General features: G+C 39.4%; 1 protein-coding gene across 3 annotated transcripts in view; it reads left to right on the forward strand.

The window, feature by feature from the left end:
• SPECC1L (sperm antigen with calponin homology and coiled-coil domains 1 like) overlaps window positions 1-21,885 on the forward strand; it is a 63,123-nt gene that overhangs the window by 11,475 nt on the left and 29,763 nt on the right. For all 3 annotated transcript variants that reach the window (XM_068209100.1, XM_068209101.1, XM_068209099.1), the window contains exons 2-9: window positions 2,280-2,469; window positions 7,763-7,922; window positions 8,592-10,225; window positions 11,657-11,864; window positions 17,531-17,604; window positions 18,401-18,576; window positions 19,787-19,953; window positions 21,564-21,655. In XM_068209100.1, coding sequence (XP_068065201.1) covers window positions 2,317-2,469; window positions 7,763-7,922; window positions 8,592-10,225; window positions 11,657-11,864; window positions 17,531-17,604; window positions 18,401-18,576; window positions 19,787-19,953; window positions 21,564-21,655 — 2,664 coding nt within the window. In that variant the 5' untranslated portion in view covers window positions 2,280-2,316. The remainder of the gene's footprint in view (window positions 1-2,279; window positions 2,470-7,762; window positions 7,923-8,591; window positions 10,226-11,656; window positions 11,865-17,530; window positions 17,605-18,400; window positions 18,577-19,786; window positions 19,954-21,563; window positions 21,656-21,885) is intronic.

Here is a 21,885-nt window from a genome sequence, read left to right on the forward strand (position 1 = left end):
CATGGATGAGAAACATTTGAGTTCACAGTCTTATCACTGCTGGCCCCCTGAGATACCTTGATGCCAGTATAAATGGTTTGTTCTGTAAAAGGTAATGTTAGCCTGCATCTCTTTGAGGCCATCCATCCAGTGGGTTATGTTATTGTCTTACTTGCTGGAATAAACAGATCCAACTGTGTTTACTGTGCATGCAAAGCTCGTGTGTGCTGTCTGGCTTTGCAAGGTGCGTCAGGGCTGGTGAATGTGCTCTGCAGACGTGAAAAATGTGCCTTGCAAGCAGCCAGTGCTGGGTGTCTCCATGCCAGCCAGAGCCACTGCTTTATCTACATTGCCAGGCAAAGTTGTCAGGCTTTGCCCAAATGTATCACAGTCATTTCACTGCCCTAACCCTCCTCAGAGCACTGCCTTCTCACTCTCTGAGCTGTCAAAAAGGGATCATCTGACTGACTGGATTTATCACATAGTGTAGTTTTTCTTTGGGATAATTTTTTTAAATGCAGTTAGCTTCTCTACAAACCGTTCTCTGAAAATTCATTTGGTTATTCCTCAAGTGTGCTATGGGCAATTTATTTATGTCTGTAAAACATCAAAATTACCACTCAGTAGTAAAGATGCCAGTTTTACTAAAGAACTCTGTCCTCTTCAGTATTTTTCAGTTTTAGTTTTCAGTTGATTTAGATCAAAAGCACAAGTAAGTGTTTGACTCATAAACATGTAAAAGGCAAGAAATAGAAGTGTGGCAACTTAGATGGTAACCAGTGTTACCATCTGCTTCTGGAATCTAACAGGCAGTTGTACCACTTAATATTATAGCAAACATATTACCTTCATGGGGCTTTACTCGTTTGGGTTTTGGTCTTCTAAGGAGTCTCTCACTTCAAATTATCTCTCAGTTATTTAGTCTTCTGTGAAAGTGCCCTGATTACTTGTAGCTATATGGCAGGACTTGTGCATTTTTGACATTGTGGGGATGAAACTGCAACAGTAAACAAAGTTTTCTGTGTCTGTTCATGGCAGCTTTCAGAGCTAAAGGAAATCTGGAAACTATAAACAAATATCTTCAGTGTCTTAAGATGAAGCTTCCTGTTGCTTCTGTTAACAATACTTAGGGATCTGAGAATGCAAAACTGCAGTTTTACTGACTTTTATCAAAGTCAGAGTTGAATTATACTTGTGTGCAGCTGAGGTGGTGCTCAGAAAGAAGGAAAGTGTGTGTAAGGGTATAGTGTGATTTCTATTAGCTAAAATTATTTAGTACTTCTGACCACTGTGTTGTTATGTCAAATGTCTCATGCACACAATCGTCAGTCTGCTTTTTGACATCTGACTCAGGGGTGATGAAGAAAACAGCTGCCAACTCTCACTCTTGCAGGAGGAGAAGATCCTGCCGTGTCTAGTCTTTCTGGTAGCCCATGCTTCACGTAATAGCTGTTCTGTGGCTGTTCTCCTGTTAGTCTGTGCTTCCTTGGAATCAGCTGCTGTAGTTGTAATACCTGCAGTTTTCTGCTGTGGCTGCTCCTGGTTTGGATAAAGCCAGCTTTGTTTTCTGGACTTTCATCTGTGCTTGTGGGTGGAACGGCAGTGCTGGCAGTTGTCTGCTGTCAGAGACAGCAGGCTGGGCCAGGCTGCAGGAGTGTCCTCACTGCAGGCTGTGGAACCCAGTGAGCTGCTTCTGGTTCCTTCCTGCAGATAATCCTTGTAATCACGCGACTTGTGTTAAATTTTGGAAAGTTCCATGTGTTTATTATTGTGATTTTTAATAATTGGGTTGAGGGAATCTGTATTTTTCAGCTTCTTTGGATTTTTTGTACAGTAAGTTTTTCTCCACGACTGCTTTTTTACTGAGCTGGTGGTAATCTTTTCTCAGCTCCCATGTTGTTGGTAGTTAAACTGATGCCTGAATACTCCCACAGTGTTTTCCTTCCCACAGTCAGAAATAAAGGACATTGCTCCCTAAGAAGCCTTTCTTTTGCTGGCTAACGAGTGAACTCAGCAACATGGGTCACTTATAAAATATCCTCAGTTCAATGCCATTTGTGGAACGAGAACTTTAAAAAAATAAAATAATTTGGAGTGGAGCTGTAGGAAGTGCTTAGTCCTTAGCAAAAATCTCTTAAAAAAAGGCAAAAAACATTGGTCAGTCACATGCATTTTGTTTGGCTCTAATTTGTAGTCTTTGCTGCTCTTCTGGATTTCTGGTCTTAAATAGAACATTATAAAAAAAGACACTGCTTTTCATCTGTATTTTATATTTAAAGTCTCTTTCTTTCTGCTTGTAGATTTGTTTGTAAATGCATCATAAACAGACAGCCCAGAATGAAGAAAGCAAGCAGGAGTGTTGGCTCAGTGCCCAAAGTGCCTGGAGTAAATAAAGCTCAAACAAGTGAAAAAGCCAAACCAGAAAACGGCTCCTCAGTGTCTGCAGTAACAAAACTCTCCAAAACTGGGACATCAGCATCTCTTTTAAAGGTAATAACCAGCAGAACATTCTGATTATTTGTATTTTTTGCAATAAAACTTTAAAAAGGGTAGAATTTCCAGACTTGTCTTTAGTGCAGCTTAGACTAGAGGCTGCATGGGTAGCTGGAGGGAATCTGGGTAGTTACAGAGCACTGGGCAGGATGACAGGATCTTGTGTGTCACTCATGCTGTCCTTTCATAGTGCAGCATGAGATGGAGAGCAGTGTGCTGTGCAGGACTTGGCTGTTGTGCAAAAGGAGCAGAGGGGAAGTTGTGTTCTGATGAATGTTATTTGTTTGGTGTTATGCTTGAATGGTGTCAGTGACTAATAGGATTTGATGAGAGTTATTTACTAATTCTGAAAAAAGAATTAATGAGGTTGCTAACACGAGAGCTTTTCTGTATCAGTGATCTGTGTCGGGTCAGTGCAGCTGAGTTCTTCTGGCTGTTTTGGCCTTTGCTTTGTGTTGAAGTACTGCTTGAGCTGAATTTTCACAAGTTGATTCTTGCTCCCAGAAGAAGTTCAAAGGTAGAGGTTTTCTCTTACAGTAGGAAAACAGGGCAGTATATGGAGGAGCATATGGCTTCCAACAAACAGTCAGACACACTGAGGTGTGCTGCTGTGGAGTTTTCACCTGGGAGCAACCCCATCTGGGTTGGATGGATGGAATGAGCCTGCCTGGTCTGCCTCCTTTCTGGCATGGAGACGTGGCAGGATCCAGCTCCTTTTGCTCTCTGCAGCCCAGCGTGCAGTGCTGTGCTGCTGCTGCCCTGGAACAAATGACCAGGGCAAGGAACAGGGTGTCCAGCAGGGACCTGAACCACTGTCACTGACACACAGGAAGCCACAAAGGCCATTTAAGTAACTGGCAAATAAAGACCCAAAATTAAAGAAGTGTAAGAGTTGAGGTCTCTGTGTAATAGCTCTGCAGGGTCACTGAAGTCAAAAGGTGTGTTCCCTTTCTCTTCTTCCTTTTCTTTTATGGAAGAATGGTTAATATTTTTGCTGATGAACTTGCAAGCCAGGTTTCAGGGAGGTTTTCTCCCAGTGCCCCTCCTTTCTTCCATCACCCAATTCATCTTGCAGTTTTCTTAGCTTTAAATAATCTTTTGATGCTTGTTGACACTACATACTTTATATTTCTAGAAACCTCTCAAAGCAACTAAAGTCCTTTGTAGTTTACTTATCAAGTTTCTTATGTCATACCTCTCAGGGAGATAAAGGAGGAGGATGATGTAACACTGAACAGATTTGACCCAGTATGCTTTCGCAGTTTTACTTATATTAACAACACTTCTGGCTGTGTTTTGGTGTGGGATTAGAATTCATGACAATTTATGAGTTTGAGGCACAATTAAAATTTTCTCTTGATTACTAAGGCTTATCTCAGGTTTATATTCAACCAGACTTACTCATACAGTTGGATGTATTTTACTTGTTATGGTGCTGTTGTGCCAACTATGTGATGAGAGTGATGAATCTTCTTTGAGTGTTCTGTACTTTTATATATATATACTTATATAACAAAATTAGTTGTTTGTGGGGCTTTTTGTCTACTGGTATTGACAAATCACATAATTTCTGGCTTGAAAGAAGTATCAATAGAAGCTGCATTTTTATAAATGTTGTTTAATATCATTTTATATTTGACATTGTTGATGAAACATTTGGCATATTGTTTTCCTCAGAGCTTGTGGGATATTCTCTTGGAGTTGAATTGGTGTGTGTTCTGAATTTCTTTTAATATTCTTTGACAAAAGAAAAAAACTGCCATTAAATAACTTTATTGCAATACTTACTAATTTATTCAGTCCTTTGAGCTGGATATTGAGTGAAAGGCTCCTATTAAAGAGTAGAAATACAGTACTACAACAATCTTGGTTCAGTCTGTAATAATGTTGCAAAATGGAAAGTTATTTTGTATTTATAGCATCCTCTTCATGATGTAGCTATAGGCCAGCATTCAGCTTTGAGTGGGCTTCTTTAACTGCATTGTTCCATCCATTTGTCCTTTCTTGTGAAGTTTTCAAGACGTGTGGACAATAAGCACAGGAAGAAACTGTGGGACCCACCCTTCAGCAGAGCTGAGCCTGTCCCAGGGTCTGTTTCCCAATGCCCTTGGTCAGTTCCTTCTCTGTAGTTTTTGTCTCCTACTTTGCCCAGCACTTGTGTAAATGTTCAGCACCCACACACCCCACAGACATTATTACTACAGAAATTTAACTGCCAGCCACTTTTAATCTGTCAAAAAATACTCTACAAGTAATGTATTCTTATTTTTAAGATCATTATTCTTTGACTTCTTCAGCTAATGAGCTTGTGATCCTGCTAGCACTCTCAGCTGTAATTAGACAGCAACTGTACTTCAGATGAATTGCAAAATCCAGTGTCCCTGAAAAGCCAGGACTTGGAGACCAATATTTGAATATTAAAAATTAGAGTGTGTTTTCAGTATTCATGTGTCTAGGCTTCTATTCTGTTTGCAAAATGCAGTAACTTAATTACAGATTGTTGTGAAGTTTGATGTTTGAAAAACTCAAATACAGCAACAACAACCATCAAAGAAAATCTTAGGCAGGAATAATTATATATATATAAAGGGATTTGAATGAGATGCAGTAAGTAGGATATACCTGTTGAGAAACTAAGATGAAATGAATTGTGTAGGTCATTATTCAAGTTTCGTTGCACTAAACGAAAGTGGCGAGAGGAAAACAGAATATGAATAGTATAATTATAAAGTGATTTTTAATACAAAAAAAATCAAAATAGGTCTGGATGAGCCTTTCTAATGATGCGATTTTCTAATTTTTCATATTTTAATGTAGGAGTTTTAATGCTAAGCAGGATGGCACAGCTCTTAGTAAATGGGGAAAAGTTGTCTGATAAATATACACCATCGCTTTTGCTTCAATTAAAAAGATATGCTACGAAAATACTTTGATATTAAACGTTCTGAACGGTTGCCATTGTGGAACATTAAGAAGAGAGCTGCTGGTTTGTAATTTTTCCAAAGCTTTGCTAGATAGTTTTCTTTGCCAAGAGTATAATGTTACAGCTTTGAGAAACTGTTTACTAATTGGCTGCAGAGGAGGCAGTGCCTTCCAACCTAGACCAGAAATAGTTTATGGGTAAGTCAGAAGAAGAATGGCTGTCTTAAATTCCTTTGTTCAGCAAGGGCTGCAGATGACTAATGTCTGAACGTGTGTATTTTACTTAGCGTTTTTTTTCTTCAAGCTGAGTCACATTTTGACCTATTTGGCTTGATAACATGTATTTGTACTCCAAGTGTCTAAAAGCTTAATCTAATTTCCCCAGTCTTTCAGCAGGGTAAAGATGCTGACAGCTCATAGTCTATTTGAACTGTCACGTTTGCAGGCGGGTGGGCAGATCCAGCAGCAAAGCAGAAAATCACTGTTCTGAGCCTTTTTGTAATACCTTGGTTTGGGCAATAGCTGCACAGGGTTGTTTCTCTCCCCCTGTGCACCCGTGCCCACAAAATGAGTTTCAGTTAGATACAAAATCTAATCAGATCACAGGTAAACCAGTATTGTTGTACACCAGTAGTTTGTGCTCAGCCCGTCCTCCCCACATGAGTTGGGTGGGCTTCATGGCTTTTGTAGCTCTCTGATATTTCTGCTTTCCTGTTTCTATTTCCACTGCCTGTGCCTGTTTGCATGGCTGTGTGACATGGCAGATCAAGGAGCTAGTCTGACTCCTGGGAAGAAGGAGTCCTTGGAAAAGCCTTGTTTGCACAGCAAACAACAATGGCATTTCCACAGCAGAAAAGCCAGCTGTAGATGCACATCAGACTAGATCCTTGGAGTGATGTTTTCTTCCAGCCTTTTATAAACCTTCTCAGAAAGCTACACCATTTCTGACATGATTCAATACAAACATTCTTGTCCTAGAGGATTTTACCTGTACAAATAGATGTTTCTATCTGTAAATTTCTGTATTTCTCTCAACTGCATGCAGACCAAGTATGTTCTCCTCCCAAAGCTCCCTTTTGTTTTGTAGCTGCTCTTTGTAAATGCACAGATCCCACCCATGCTCTTTCCACAATGCTGTGATCAGTGTTCCTAGCTGTTCTGGAATTGGCATTTGCAAAAAGAGACTGTAGAGAATAGAGTGACATGCAACTATTGTTTTAATTAAGCAAGTGCACCTTTATTCTAAATGTATAGAATTGTAATGTTTGCAATATAGTTTTTAACATGGACGTGTGTGGGAGCTGGAAGTTACAAACTTGCAGACATGATGGAAAGCAACTGGTTAACTCCTAAGCACTACCTTTTAGCTGGGATGTTGGAGGAGAGTTCAAATGTGTTATCCAGCTGAATAATACAGTTGCTCAAGGAATGCTGCTAGCACAGCTGTTTCCTTTTAATTTTTCTCATATAATGGGAAAAATGTTCAGCACATTTTGATTTTCACCATTTGAAAAATTGTATTTTAAAGAGTATAAAGTCTGCCAATTAATGCTTAAGAGCTTAGTATTTCTAGACTTTGCTTTATTCTGAAAGATGTATTCTCTGTTTGGGAGACTGGTTGTTGAGAATCCTGTGCTTGCTGCCTTGTCACATTCCAGGGAGCTTTTGTGGCTAACAGTAGTTTCAGGAACAATCATATGAGGTTAGACAAAAAGTCCATCAAACAAATACCCCATCTCCTAAAATTCCCCAGAAAAGAGCTTGAAAGCAAGGCAAGGATATATGGTGAGAGTGGCTTTTCCTCTGCCTCTGTCCTAGTTTCTAGTGATTTGTAGATTAGTATTTTGAGCTAGAAATTGTATTTTGCTAATGTTGGATTGATTTTTGTTCGTCTTTGATTTGAGCTTTTTGTTGTGAATTTGTCCACCACAACATATTTGATCATATTCAATTGAAGGATATTGTACTAACTTCCTGGTATTTGGTGGTTTAATTATCTAAGAATTGCCTTCATTTTTATGCATAAGCAAACTTTCAGTCAAAATTGAGACATTTTACCCTATGATGTTTTACTGTGCTTTAATTGATTTTTTTTTAAATTTTTCTCCTTGGTACTGAAAGATTAAGAATTTTTGGGGGGGAGAGAAGACTCAGTTTCAAGGCTCACTCATATGTAAGGAGTTAAAGTTCCATTCCAGTTTACTGACTGCACAGTGCAGTGCACTTACACTTTTCAGCATTCTTGCATAGGCACATGACTTGTCAAATATGTACTTTTTCAAACTGAAGGAATCTTTAACAGTAGAAATGTTGGCTATGCAGACTTCTGGGCCAGCTGTCTTAAAGCTGCTTCTTCCCTTTCTTTCAGACTAAGAGTAACGATGACCTCTTAGCAGGGATGGCTGGTGGTGGCGGAGTGACAATGACCAACGGTGTCAAGGCCAAGAAGAACTCTGGTGTATCAGCAGCATCTTCAGCTCCAGGGACAGCCATGAACAGTCTGGAAAACAAACCCAAAACTATTGCAGGTAAACAGATATATTGATTCTTAAAGGTGGAAGTTGAGGAACTTTTTTATTTTCATTTAATGTATTGAGGATCCATGTTGTCTATTGAAGTGTTCAGTAACACTTCTGCTTTTTTGGGGGGTGTTTCTTTTAGTTTTTTCAGTACTGACTTTGCAACCATTACATAACATGAAATAATACAATTAATTTAGAGAATCATAGATTTTTCTAAAATTGTTTGTTTAAAAAACCCATGACAGAAGCACTAAATCTCTAAGATGAATTGTTACAATGAACATTTTGGATGTTTTGTATCACTTTATAGAAATAAAGTGAGGGGGCTTTCAGAAACTGTTCAGAAAAGTGAAATCATTTAGTGTTTCTGATATGGATTGAAATAGGTCTTGCCTTCCGTTGCTGTGTTTTGGATTCAGTAATGCTTGCAAAGCTGTAAAGCATCTGGAAATAAAGGAGTAATAATAATCTATCTATTTCTATGCAATGAGATGAAAATACAGAAAACAGAAAATGCTGGATGTTGGGTTAATGCTTACTTCCAATATTTTCTATGAAATGTATTTAGCAGTGATTCAGAAAATCAACCACTGTGTTGCTGATACAAAGCACACAGCCTGCTGTGACAGATACGGTATTTTAAATTCATCTTCCTAACTTTCAAAAAACATACAGGTACAAGTTCCACAGCTAAGCGTAGCACTTCATCTGGAAATAAAGAGTCAAGCTCTTCTAGAGAGAGGATCCGGGATCGTTCTCGTTTGAGCCAGAGCAAGAAGCTGCCTCTGGCAGGGCAGGGCCCCAGTGACACGGTGCTGGCAAAGCGCTCCCGCAGCCGCACCAATCCCGAATCCGATATCCGGATGAGCAAGTCCAAGTCAGACAATCAGATCAGTGACAGAGCTGCACTGGAAGCAAAGGTGAACGATCTTCTGACATTAGCAAAAACTAAAGATGTGGAGATCTTGCATCTGAGAAATGAATTAAGGGACATGCGTGCTCAGCTGGGACTCAACGAAGATAATCTTGAAGGGGATGAAAAATCTGAAGAGAAAGAAGCCATTGTTGTCCATCAGCCAACTGATGTAGAGTCCACACTGCTCCAGTTACAGGAACAAAACACTGCCATCAGAGAAGAGCTCAACCAGCTGAAGAATGAGAATCGAATGTTAAAAGACAGACTAAATGCTTTGGGCTTTTCTTTGGAACAAAGGCTGGACAACTCTGAAAAGCTCTTTGGCTATCAGTCTTTGAGTCCAGAGATTACAGCTGGCAACCACAGCGATGGTGGGGGCACTCTGACATCTTCAGTGGAAGGTTCTGCTCCTGGATCGATGGAAGACTTGTTAAGTCAGGATGAAAACACTCTCATGGACAACCAACACAGTAATTCCATGGACAATTTAGACAGTGAGTGCAGTGAAGTTTATCAGCCGCTGACATCAAGCGATGATGCCTTAGATGCTCCGTCGTCTTCAGAATCTGAAGGAGTACCAAGTATAGAAAGGTCTAGGAAGGGAAGCAGTGGCAATGCAAGTGAAGTGTCCGTGGCTTGTCTGACAGAACGGATACATCAAATGGAAGAGAATCAACACAGTACAGCTGAAGAGCTCCAAGCCACACTTCAGGAGCTTGCAGATCTGCAACAAATAACACAAGAGCTGAACAGCGAGAATGAAAGACTTGGAGAGGAAAAAGTAATCTTGATGGAGTCTTTGTGCCAGCAAAGTGACAAGCTGGAGCACTTCAGCCGTCAGATCGAGTATTTCCGGTCCCTTTTGGATGAGCACCATATTTCCTATGTAATTGATGAAGACATGAAGAGTGGGCGCTACATGGAGCTGGAGCAGCGCTACATGGAGCTGGCGGAGAACGCTCGCTTCGAGCGGGAGCAGCTGCTGGGAGTTCAGCAGCACTTGAGCAACACTTTGAAGATGGCAGAACAAGACAACAAGGAGGCCCAAGAAATGATAGGGGCATTAAAAGAAAGGAATCACCACATGGAACGGATCATTGAGTCAGAGCAGAAAAGCAAAACAGCTCTGGCATCTACCTTAGAGGAGTACAAAGCCACGGTAGCCAGTGACCAGATAGAGATGAACAGGCTGAAAGCTCAGCTGGAGCATGAAAAGCAGAGAGTGGCCGAGTTGTATTCTATACACAACTCTGGAGATAAATCAGATATACAAGACCTGCTGGAGAGTGTCAGGCTGGATAAGGAAAAAGCAGAGACCTTGGCCAGTGGTCTGCAGGAGGAGCTGGCTCACACCCGCAACGATGCCAATCGATTGCAAGATGCCATTGCTAAGGTAGTGCTACGAATACTATTGCATTCTAACATCCCATGTACACAATGGCCTATTGGCCTCTGTAGTTCTTTCAGAAGTAAAAGATTAATTATGAGCTTAATTGGAGTGTAGTAGTGTTAGGACTGATGACTTTCTCTTGACTTTTGTTATGAAAAAGATGTCAGCATTTGAAAAAATATATGGATACATTGAGCTACAGGGTGGCTGTAGTGTTACTTTTTAAAAATATTTAAATTCCTCAACTTATTTCAGTGTCCAAACTTGAACATTATTTAAGATACTGTATTAATTTAGTGCTTAAATTGCACATCTTCTGCAAGACTTTATGTGCTGATTAGGTTTTGGATCAAAATGTTTATTTCCAGTTCTGTTTTGACCCAAATATTTCTAATTTATGCCGTAGCTATGTCTAGTAAAAGTATTTGCCATAATTTAATATGAAAGGAAGAATCACACAATTTATTAAATAACTTTACATATGCATTTAAAGGTATATCTTCCTGAAGGGACAACTTATGCCAAATTTAATGTGTGAACTATATATTAGCTGCAAAAGAACGTGTGTTAGTCATGATCACAAGCCTGTTAGAATCAACCTTAATTTGGGGTGAAAAATATACTAAAATAATTTTAATAATTAAAGTTGGAGAGTGCTATTAAAATAAAAATCACTGAAACAGATGACTTAAAAGCAGGGTATTTTTTCTATTAAACTTGCTGCCCACTAGCATTGCCCACCCTAAGCCACAACCTATTTTCTCTTGTTTTTCTGACATCCTATTTTTGCTGTTGGGTTAATGTTCCTGTGCCTCTGATCCCAGCCTGTTACTTATGGTACAGTTTGAGGCAGCATAAAAAAGCCTCTTCCCCTGCTCCTGAAAGGGAGAAGTCAACCACTTCTTCCTTTCCCTGTTTTGGTTTTTTTTTCAATTTAATAGTTTGACAGACTCCTCTGAGAACTGGTTCAACTCACTAACACACCTCACACACAAATGTCACACTTGCTTAAGGAAATCACTCATCACACAGGTCCAGCAAGCACTAAAATTGATGCACAAGAGACCAGGCTTTTTCTCTTTTGGCAAGAGAAAGGAGGGGCAAAGAGTTCCCCCCACACCCTGTCCCTTTTCCATGGCAGCTGGATGTTAAATTGGATCAGCTGCTCATGAAACCTCAGCCTTGGTACACTGGTGGAGTTGCTTCACTTACATGCAGGGCACTGCTCCGAGAGTAGCTGGGAATGCTCATATATCCAAACTGGGAATAAAAAAAGTGTAACTTCGGCCCAGGAGAAGAGTTGCTCTAGAACAATGTATAGTCAAAGGCTTACATTTCTCCTGTATTTATCTGGTTGCAGAAATAGATTGTAGGTGTGCTACTTACAAAACAAAAGGTATGTTTAATATGCAACTGAGATATATTCTTCTTTAGGTTGAAGATGAATATCGAGTGTTCCAAGAAGAAGCCAAGAAACAGATTGAGGATCTCAATGTGACTCTAGAAAAGCTTCGGACAGAACTAGATGAAAAAGAGACTGAGAGGAGTGACATGAAAGAAACCATCTTTGAGTTGGAGGATGAAGTAGAGCAGCACCGTGCTGTGAAGCTTCATGACAATCTTATCATATCTGATTTGGAGAGTAAGTATTATGCATTTCTCTTGAGAGAAAGGATAATTTAAGAAAAGCTCAAGTAGAACACTGTAATATTGAAAATATTTTCACTTGTCTATTGTATGTCTGAATTCAAGTCAGACTAGGTTTTGAAGAATCCTTACACACAAGGGGAAATAAAAAATCAAGTTGGCTTAGCTTTTCCAGACCCACTTAGTAGTTGGTGTGGGAATAAAAGCCTGTGAATAGAGAATAAATGTGAAATTTGCTAATACTGTTTTCATGTTGTTCTTCAAAGTAGAAAAACATGTGGTAGAAAACATGTTTACTGTGTATCTGTCTAGCTCTCTGTGCCTTAGTTCCCTCTCTGATCTTGGAGACCTGTTCAGACATTCCTACCACGGGCTGGAATTCTGCAATTAGTCTCCATCTAATTAAGAACACGGGCAACTCTACCCTGGCAAGCTGTATTTGCACAGTGCTGCTTAGAGAATTCAAATATCTGTTAGTCTTCCATGTTATTCAAAGATGAAACAAGATAGCAATAAAGCCAAAGCAGGATTCCTTCTAACAACAAGGGAAATATTCATAGAGAGGGTTTTTAATAGGTCTGCTATCAAGAAAAGTTAGTGTCTTAAGCAATCTAAATTGTTTATTCAAGCTCAGTATCTTCAGACAAGTCTGTGAATGTTGTTTCCCTAAGCAACCCTTCTTTATCTTGAAAGGCAATCACTGCTTCTCTTTATGAAATGGTTTTAAGTTTTTATTCTGAATTTTTTTCCATTTCTGTGAAAAAAGACAGTCATTTTGGAGCAAAGACTCAAAATGTTGAACAGTTTTCTACTTGTTTGTTTTGTCCATTAGCTGCAATACACTTGTGCAGGGAACAGCACTGCAGTCAAGTAGATATTTAGGTATCTGCCTGGCAGTACCTCATTACTCTGATTTTTAGATGCTTCTGCTTTGTGGGTACAAACCAGCCGTCAGATACTTAATTTCAACTGGAGAAAATTCAGGCAGACAAACCTCTGCCAGGGGAGAAATCCTGAACAAAAATTGAAAAAGTCTTTGTTATTCATTGATCTTGGAAAATTCACCTGGACCAGCCAATGTCCTGACAGAATCCTCTGGGGGGAAGCAAGCAGTTGTTTTAGTTGTAACTGGAAGGAGAGTGGCATCTAGTGGCAGTAAGAGAGGATGGCACCCGAGGAATTGTATACACTTCAAAAAGTGCATTTTTTCTGACAAATTGAAAACTCTGTTGATTTTGGGTTCATAGTTAAACCTCTTACAGGAGATTTTTCATGGTAGTCTCAAAGTACTGACAGCATAGGACATCATGAAAGATCTGGAACTTGGAGGTGGTACATACAATGTTTAAAAGACAGAATTCAAAAAAAAATGGAAAGTTATAACTTTAAAAATTAATTAAAGACAGACTTTACACTTAGGAGAAAGGTGCCTCATAGATGAGGTGGTGAGTGTTCATTAATTTAATGATTAATCAACACAAATAGTCATGTAGAAATGGGAAACACTCCAAGCACTGGTATTTAGGGCACGCTTCACTGTGGTCTTTTCAAACACCAAGAGGAGGCACAAGGAACCTACAGTGAAACATTTTTCACAGTAATCTGGGTATTGAACTGTCACATTTTAGCTGTTAATATGTCTGCCTGCAGAAACAGGAATCTCTTTGATGTGTGCAGCAGGATGCAAATTGCAATGATAAAATACACACAATGTGTTGCTGACATCCATCCGGGTGTGGTGAGAGCTGCAGTCATTGCAGCTCAGCTTGTTACTGCTGGGATGAGGAGTTTTCAGCACAGTGCTTAAAGGGCCTGGAGGGGAAACCTAGTGAGGAGCAGCTGAGGACACCCGGTTTATTCAGCCTGGAGGAGGCTGACGGGAGACCTCGTTGTGGTCTTCAGTCCCTGCTCTCTGTGACTGGTGACAGGACTTGAGGAAATGGCTGGAGCTAAGTCAGGAGAGGTTTAGGTTGGATAGCAGGAAAGCATTCTTCACCCAGAGGGTGGTTGGGCACTGGAACAGGATCCCCAGGACAGTAGTCACGGCCCCAAGGCTGCCAGAGCTCAAGGAGTGTTTGGACAATGCTCTCAGGCACAGGGTGGGATTGTTGAGGTGACCTATTCAGGGCCAGGATTGTGACTTGATGATCCTGACAGATCCCTTCCAACTGAGGATATTCTATGGTTCTGTTGTGTGTAAAAAGTCTAAGAAATATTCAAATAATCTGTATGTTTTATATCCTCCATGCTGTGCTGAGCTGAAATAGGCAGTGGGGAAGGCTGACACTGCGCTAGATGGCGTGTTCCCTCTGGCTTTCACTTCTGACTCCCAAAAACTTGCAGTAGTCAGGTAGCCTAGCTGTCACATTAGTCATCTGCAGTAACTAAGTGGGAAACAGGAACCTATTATTCTCCCAAGCAGTTAATAAGAGTTTGTGGGGAATTTTTTTCCAGAAAAGTGTGACTCCTGATGTGCAGAAAATGTGTATTTGTTGGTTAGCTTACCACTTCTCAAAGGTTTCTTCTGAAGCACAAAAATAATCATTGCATGTTCTCTTAGCACAGGTGCACGTAGGTTCTCCTAGTCTGTAACTATAAGTCAGTAAATTTTTAGGACAAGTGTAGGTGAGCTAGAAGGTGGATATATTTAATGTTCAGTGAATAGTTCTTTTGTGGAGCTGACAGTGTTAGTTTTAATTCTGCTATATCTCATTTGAAAAGGATCTTGACAGCAGTTATGAAATGAAATGTTTACCATATTTAGGCCTCTTCTAACAAAGTGTTGGAAAAGTCAATAGGATGTTCATTTTTTGTACTTTTTTTTTTACATTTTTAGGGGTTTTTTTGGCTAATGGTGGGCCCTTAAAAAGTCACCTTTTTGCTGTATAGACGTATTGTCTGACATGATGAGCTCAAAAGCAAGATTGGTCTACAAATTGCCTGAGCTTTGGTATTTGTACCCAGTGCCCCTTCCTTACAGAAGGAAGCTGTAGTTCTTATACTACTCTGTGTATTTGTGATTGTGTTGGGATTGCCATTTCTATGTTAAAGAATCAAAGTGCTCTCCCAGGATAAGGCATGTCTGTGTAACCAGTTCAAAAACTGTGCGAGTGTCCATTGTGGAATTGCCTGTGTCAGAATTAGTTGATTTAGTGTCCCTTCTCAGGAATTGTCAGGTCATTTTTTTTTCTGAAACTACTGCACGTGTCTGAGTATTTGTTAGTATTTTTCCCTTATTTTTTCCCCAGAAACTGTTGAAATTAAACAATTGATTGTTGATCCTCTTTTTTTTTTTTTTCATAGTTATAATTTCTAACTGCTGGTTATATTATAATTAGTAAAAATTGCAGATACAGAACATTGTGGTACCTTTTCTCTGGTAGCCGTACAAAACTCTTCCTCCCAGCCCTAGCTGTAAAGGTTTTCTTCACCATTTGTAATCTGCATGTCCCATAATCTTTTTTTTTTTCTACCTCTTAGGTAGAGGCAAGGCATTGTCAAACTGTGGCTTAAATCAATATCATTTTCTGAAATGTAGATATAATTGGATCCTGCAGTCAAACACGAGCTTGCTGATTTGCCATTTTTAATTTTCCTATTCATTCATCAGAAGAGTCTCCTTGTTCTTCATTTACCCTAGAAATGAATACTTTTTCTTTTATCTCAGTCTTTGTTGTCTATGATCCTTATAAGGAGGAGACTGGATAATGGTAGAAGTACCTGTCCTGCCATACTGAAAATTCCGGCACGTAGAGGTGGAAAGGGTTTGTGTGTGTTAGAGAAGAATGTGGAGTTTACAAGGATGCAGAAAGGTGCCACATGGCACCCTCTACCTATTTTGACTACTTGAATTTCTCAGGCTGCAGTTGGTGGAAGAGGTGAAATCACTTACATTAGTCATGATTTCTCACTGCATTTCAAATTCAGTTGCAATTTGGTGGGGGGTATTTTTAGCTTGTTTGACTGGGGAGGAGAGAGAGCACTGTTTCCAACAACTGCTGTAAACTGCTCTGTATTATTTATGTACCTGCAGAATATTCAGGCCATTGTGTTTTACTTCAAAGCATAAATACACTAAAATTTAATGGTGCGTTTCATAACTCACAGAAGCTCAAAACAATGGCACTACACAAGCTTTAACTGTGGGTGCATTTATGGTCTCTGGTTTGTGGTTATTTTTAGATAGCTTGCTTTTAGTAGTACTGCAAATTTTGTTTTTAAAAACATTTTTTCTTTGAACTGTTTTAAAAGTGAAAATGAACATTGACTTGATTTATTCCAGAATGTATTTAAAGGAAAGGGGGGTGGAGCAAGTTTTATAACTTTGGCCTAAAGCTGGCCTCCTAGTTCTGAATTTAGCTCAGACAAGTTGTGTATCAAGAGACAAGCTAAAAATTGGAGGGCTTTGCTTAAGTATCATGGTATCATGAGATTTGAGTGGCCCACCCTGTAGGCTTATCTTCAAAGCTTAAAGATCAGCTGGCTGCAACTAAAAATGGGCAGTCTTACAAGGAGGAGATAAATACAGAAGTATCTGTCTATTTTTTATGTTCCAACTTTGAAAGGTTATTGTGTTTTCAGGCCAGCTGAGGTTTATATGATTCCTGTGAAGAAAATAACTGTGACTTAAAAAGTCCCTGTACTTCGGGCCGTTGAGGAAGGTTTTGTGTATTGAACAGCCTAAATGTATTAGGCACTCTCAGTTATGTTGTGGAAAGAGCATTACTAATATACAGGAAAAATATTTGTTTCCAGCAGGTGTTGGGGTAATGAACCTGAAGAAAAAAAATGCATTTAGTCAGTCTCTCCATCATTTTTACAGTTTTTACAGTCACACAATGTTACAGAAATAAAACATCCTAGAATCCAAGGATCAGTGAAGTGACACAATGATTAGAAATTTATGCTGCTTCATTAGTTGCTTAGTTTTAAGAATGGAGTAATCAATCACATCGTCCTGTGTATTGAATAAAGTCACAAATGAATGGTAATTGCAGTAGCCAGTCTGTCAGACGCCACACACGAGCTGCTGCTGCTCGGGCTGTGCACCCTGCTGTGTTGCTGCTGACAGATTTAGGGGACCCTCTCTCTCAGAACACGAGCTCACAGACTGTTTGGCCTTTTGCTGTAAATATAGTTTGCTTTGACCTCAAATAGTAGCTTGATAGACAAGAATGTCAGATTCTTGGGGACATGAGTTCAGTTTTGTCCCTGTAGAAGGCAGGGCTGCGAGTGTTATGTCAGCTGCTTAGTGGCAGGGGTAAAACTGTGAATCAAAACGTTTAGTGTGGCTGCAGCTTATGTTTGAGGAGGGGAAATGCCCAAACATCCATGTTTTTAGGATCCTTTCATGTTCAATTGCCTACCTAGTTTGCTTGCTCTTTGTTACTGCTTTGTCATTTTAGTATTGTGATTTGGGATTTGTGTGAGAATTGAGTTTGGTTATGCTGCTCCCCTTACCAGTCACAGAGGAGTGTGTACCTATTAACACCCTCTGGCAAATTATTCCTTCTCAGACTATGTTTCTTCAGATGTCTTTGGTTATAAAAATGTCTTCTCTGAGTAAGTCTTCAAAAACATTTGCAGATCTTTTCAGTTATTCATTTTTAAGTAGATAAATCCCTGACTAAGTTCTTACAAGGAATTTAACTTTTTTTCCAGATACGGTTAAAAAACTTCAGGATCAAAAGCATGACATGGAAAGAGAGATCAAGAATCTGCACAGGAGACTCCGGGTTAGTAAAAACCAAAAAAGTCAATAAATTGTCATCTTGGAATGTCTTAAAACCAGCTTATGAAATTATGAAAAGATAATATCATTAGATACAATGCCAATAAAATAATTATTTCTGAACGACAGGCACCGTATTTACTAACCTATAGACACTAAACTGTACTAAAAATTTCTCAGTGTCACAAAGATATGATGTTGGGCTTAGGAGAAAATGTTCCTGTGTATTCTGATGTGGAGTTTAATATTACATATTTTTCTCCTCCACTTCAAACATTTTATTTGTCTCCAGAAAAGAAATTCATGACTTTCAAAGTGTAGTTATTTCCAGCAAAACCTCTTCAATTTAACTTGTGAGTTAGGTTGTGCCTACCACTGGACAAGTGCTTGATGTGGAGTTTAATATTACATATTTTTCTCCTCCACTTCGAACATTTTATTTGTCTCCAGAAAAGAAATTCATGACTTTCAAAGTATAGTTATTTCCAGCAAAACCTCTTCAATTTAACTTGTGAGTTAGGTTGTGCCTACCACTGGACAAGTGCTTGATGTGGAGTTTAATATTACATATTTTTCTCCTCCATTTCGAACATTTTATTTGTCTCCAGAAAAGAAATTCATGACTTTCAAAGTATAGTTATTTCCAGCAAAACCTCTTCAATTTAACTTGTGAGTTAGGTTGTGCCTACCACTGGACAAGTGCCTCTGTCGTTCCTGTAAATCGTTTCCTTTAACAGCATAGGAAAACTATGGATAATAAGGATAACTTTGATTTTTAACATCCACGTTCGTGCTTGCAGGAGGAGTCAGCAGAGTGGCGTCAGTTCCAGGCAGACCTGCAGACTGCCGTGGTCATAGCCAATGATATCAAGTCCGAGGCCCAGGAAGAGATCGGGGACCTGAAGCGCAGATTGCACGAAGCACAGGAGAAAAATGAGAAGCTCACTAAGGAGCTGGAGGAGATCAAGTCACGCAAGTATGCCAGTGACAACAGGGATCTGTGGTCTCTTTGCAGGAAAGGGGCAGTTTTGGAAATCCAGTTTAATTACTGAGGCTCCAGAAGTTTGTAAATCCTCTCACTGCGAGGATCTGTATTTCAGCAAAGCTGCTTTATGCTGCTTTCAGCAGTCAAAATAGGTACACTTACGACAGCAATATTTGTTTCTTTATACTGTGTACTTAATCCACCCAGGGTTTTACAAAACCAAGTTGAAGTGGAGGATTTTTCCATTTTAACAGCTAAAAATTATTTGGCTTCCCACCGTGTGAAAAACAAGCAACATTGGCTTTTCTGTACCATCATTAATATTTCTTTATTAGCAGTCAAGGCTTTTGGTGAGGTTAAAAACACAGCTGGGTTTTTACCTGAGAGGAAGCCTTAATCTAGATCTGCATGTAACTTGTACTGTTTCTTTCCACCGATAATTAGAGGTGCTTTCTATATAAAAATAAAAATAATTTAAATTGTGGTGTATTGTGGCTTGAATTAGGTGTTTCAAATATTTAGAAACTGAGTTATATGTCTTTCAGAAGTATTAAAATCCTCAAATAGGAACATCTTGGACAGTACCATTGTCTCTAGGGATCAGATATGTATATAGCTTACAGTAATGATGCTTGTGATGTGTATATATAAAACAATTGTTTTCTGCATGAACAGGAACTTGGTGAGATTTACATTACATTTAGCCCAGCATCTAGGAGGATAGGAGATCCTTTCACAGGCTGTGAAACTTGGGGAAAAGCTGATGCTGCCTAAAGATATATACCAGAAATATATTCTTACCTTCTTAGCATTAAATTGTTTCCCATTTATTCAGGTGGAAAAAAATTCTCCCCTCTGAGATGATTTTTTTCATGTGGAATGAGGAAATCCTTAAGTCTCAATTTTTCCCATCCATGTGTGTGAGATAGGAACAAGAATTAAGCCTTATATCAAATATTGATTTGGCAAACTTTTTTTTGCCAGGTGCTGAGCTCTGTTGCTGACAAATAGTAAGAACTTGCAGTGAAAATTTGAGTTGATAACCTATTTCTGAATTACAGTGGGAAGGAAACAAGGTTAATGTAATGACCCATTTGGACCATAGATTTTAATCCAACTTCAATTTGTGATGATTTTTTTAAGCCTTTGCATGTTAAAATGTTTTTTTAAATACCCTAAATGAGCAGCACATTGACTTCAGGCAGGAAGAAGAACGTGGTCGAGTGTACAATTACATGAATGCAGTAGAGAGAGATTTGGCAGCTCTGAGACAAGGAATGGGCCTGAGTCGCAGATCCTCCACCTCCTCAGAGCCAACTCCCACTGTGAAAACGCTGATCAAGTCCTTCGACAGTGCCTCCTCCCAAGGTGAGTCCCACCAGCCAGGGCAGCAGCTGCGCCAGGCTGCCCCTCTGCCTGTGGTCATCTGATGGCTCAGGGGCAAACTGCTTTATCCTGTCATGACCTGCAAGTGATGGCTGAAATAAACCCACCCAAACTGGATTGCAGAACTGATTGTTCACTGCACTTAAGTGCAAGCATCCTTTTTGGTCTTGTCTTTATTTTTCTCTTTGCTGTCGCATTGCCAGTGACTCATATGCTGGATGCTTTGATTCTGTGCTCCTGTGTATTAGAAATACATAAACACATATGACACACGTAATTATAGCTGGGAGCACAGCTGATTTCAGCCTGATTATTAAAATGTGAACTTAATGTTCCAAATTAAGCATTTTAAAAGCCATCTAATAGCTAGATCTGAGTTTATTTCTTTTAATAACTTATATCTTATACTCAGAGCTCTGATGACAGTTAAAAGTAAGATCCAGCCAGTATCACCTGTTGAAAGATATAGGAGATATTTTCTAAAATGATAGGAGTCTCACTCTTGAGAAAATGGACTTTACTATGATTCTGATTGTGGGAAGAAGTGGTGTTCTTCTCCATAGGTGACCAGAATAAGGAGTCCAAGTAACTATTCTGAGATGAGAAACACTTGGGTTTCACCTTTAACTGTGTATGAAGCCTTGTGTGGGTTAAAATATTTCCCTTGCCAGGTCTTTGGGTTTTGACTTTCACATCCAACAAAGTCACCGTAAGTTTCATGTAAAAATTCTTGTTCTGAAGCAGAGCCAGTACAGTACTGTGCACAGCAAAGCTGCTTTCCACTGCTTAGAACCAGGAAGTTTAAGATACAGAACCATCTTTGTTATTTAACCATTTTGTAAGCGCTTCTATTTCCATTCTTGCTCGTTTTGTTCACAGGTATTTACAGTTTTTTTACTTTTCTAGTGGTAATTTAGAAGGTCTTTTTAGTGTGTTACTGGAGGAAGGTGCTTTCTTGCCAGAGTTAGTTCAGTTAAATGATAAATCCCCTCTCCCCTCTTTGGAATCTTTTATTTCAATCTAATATCTGCCTTCTACTCAGCATTCATGTCTAATCATGTTGTTAAATCATCAGATCACTGATTCACCAATTTTCATGTTTTCATACATTTGTAAAAATGTTACTTGTTTAATCCCAAAGTTTAAGGTATATAATAATCTAGTTCTCGTGGACTTTGATTAGAAACTAGAAAGGAGAAGCAGGTGATATAGTTTATCTTTCTTGTATTACTAGCAGAGCCAGGAGCCTGCTGCTATCTCTTTAATTGTCTGAAGATCAGAGAACTAGTAATGCCATGATTTACATCTGCCAAGGTAATAGTATCCTGCACCTTAGCCTTGTCCACCCCCAGCCAACTCAGGCTTTTACCACGGATGATAGAAAGACAGCAAATGAAGGTAATTGCAGGGGAGTCAATGTGTAGGCATACTTTCAAATGACTTTTCAGTCAATTGCTAATTGAAATTCTGAGAGTGTGATCTGGTAGAACTGGTAATGTAAAGTACAAGGTGAGGGTTGGCTTTAGCAGTCTCCTGTTGCACTGCAGAACAGTGTCATGCTCACGATGGCTTCTTTTCCATGTTCCTCCTAGTTCCAAGCCCTGCTGCTGCCACAATTCCTCGCACTCCCCTGAGCCCAAGTCCCATGAAAACTCCCCCAGCTGCTGCTGTATCCCCTATGCAGGTGGGTGTTTTATGACTGCACTTAATCCTTCTCTGTGAAGAAGATTGTGTGAAACTACCGGTGGTAACATACGAGTATTGGCTGACTTGCTGGGGAAATAATGATAAAATATTGCCTTAAGTAAGTAATTACTGAACTGCTCAGTCTAACAAGTCTGTCACTGAGAAGAACCACGTTGGAAACTTGGAAGTTCTTGTTAAATATTCGCAACCATTGCTTTTCCTCTGCTA

Source organism: Anomalospiza imberbis, chromosome 18 (assembly GCF_031753505.1).
Source record: "Anomalospiza imberbis isolate Cuckoo-Finch-1a 21T00152 chromosome 18, ASM3175350v1, whole genome shotgun sequence".
Taxonomy (NCBI): Eukaryota; Metazoa; Chordata; class Aves; order Passeriformes; family Viduidae; genus Anomalospiza; species Anomalospiza imberbis.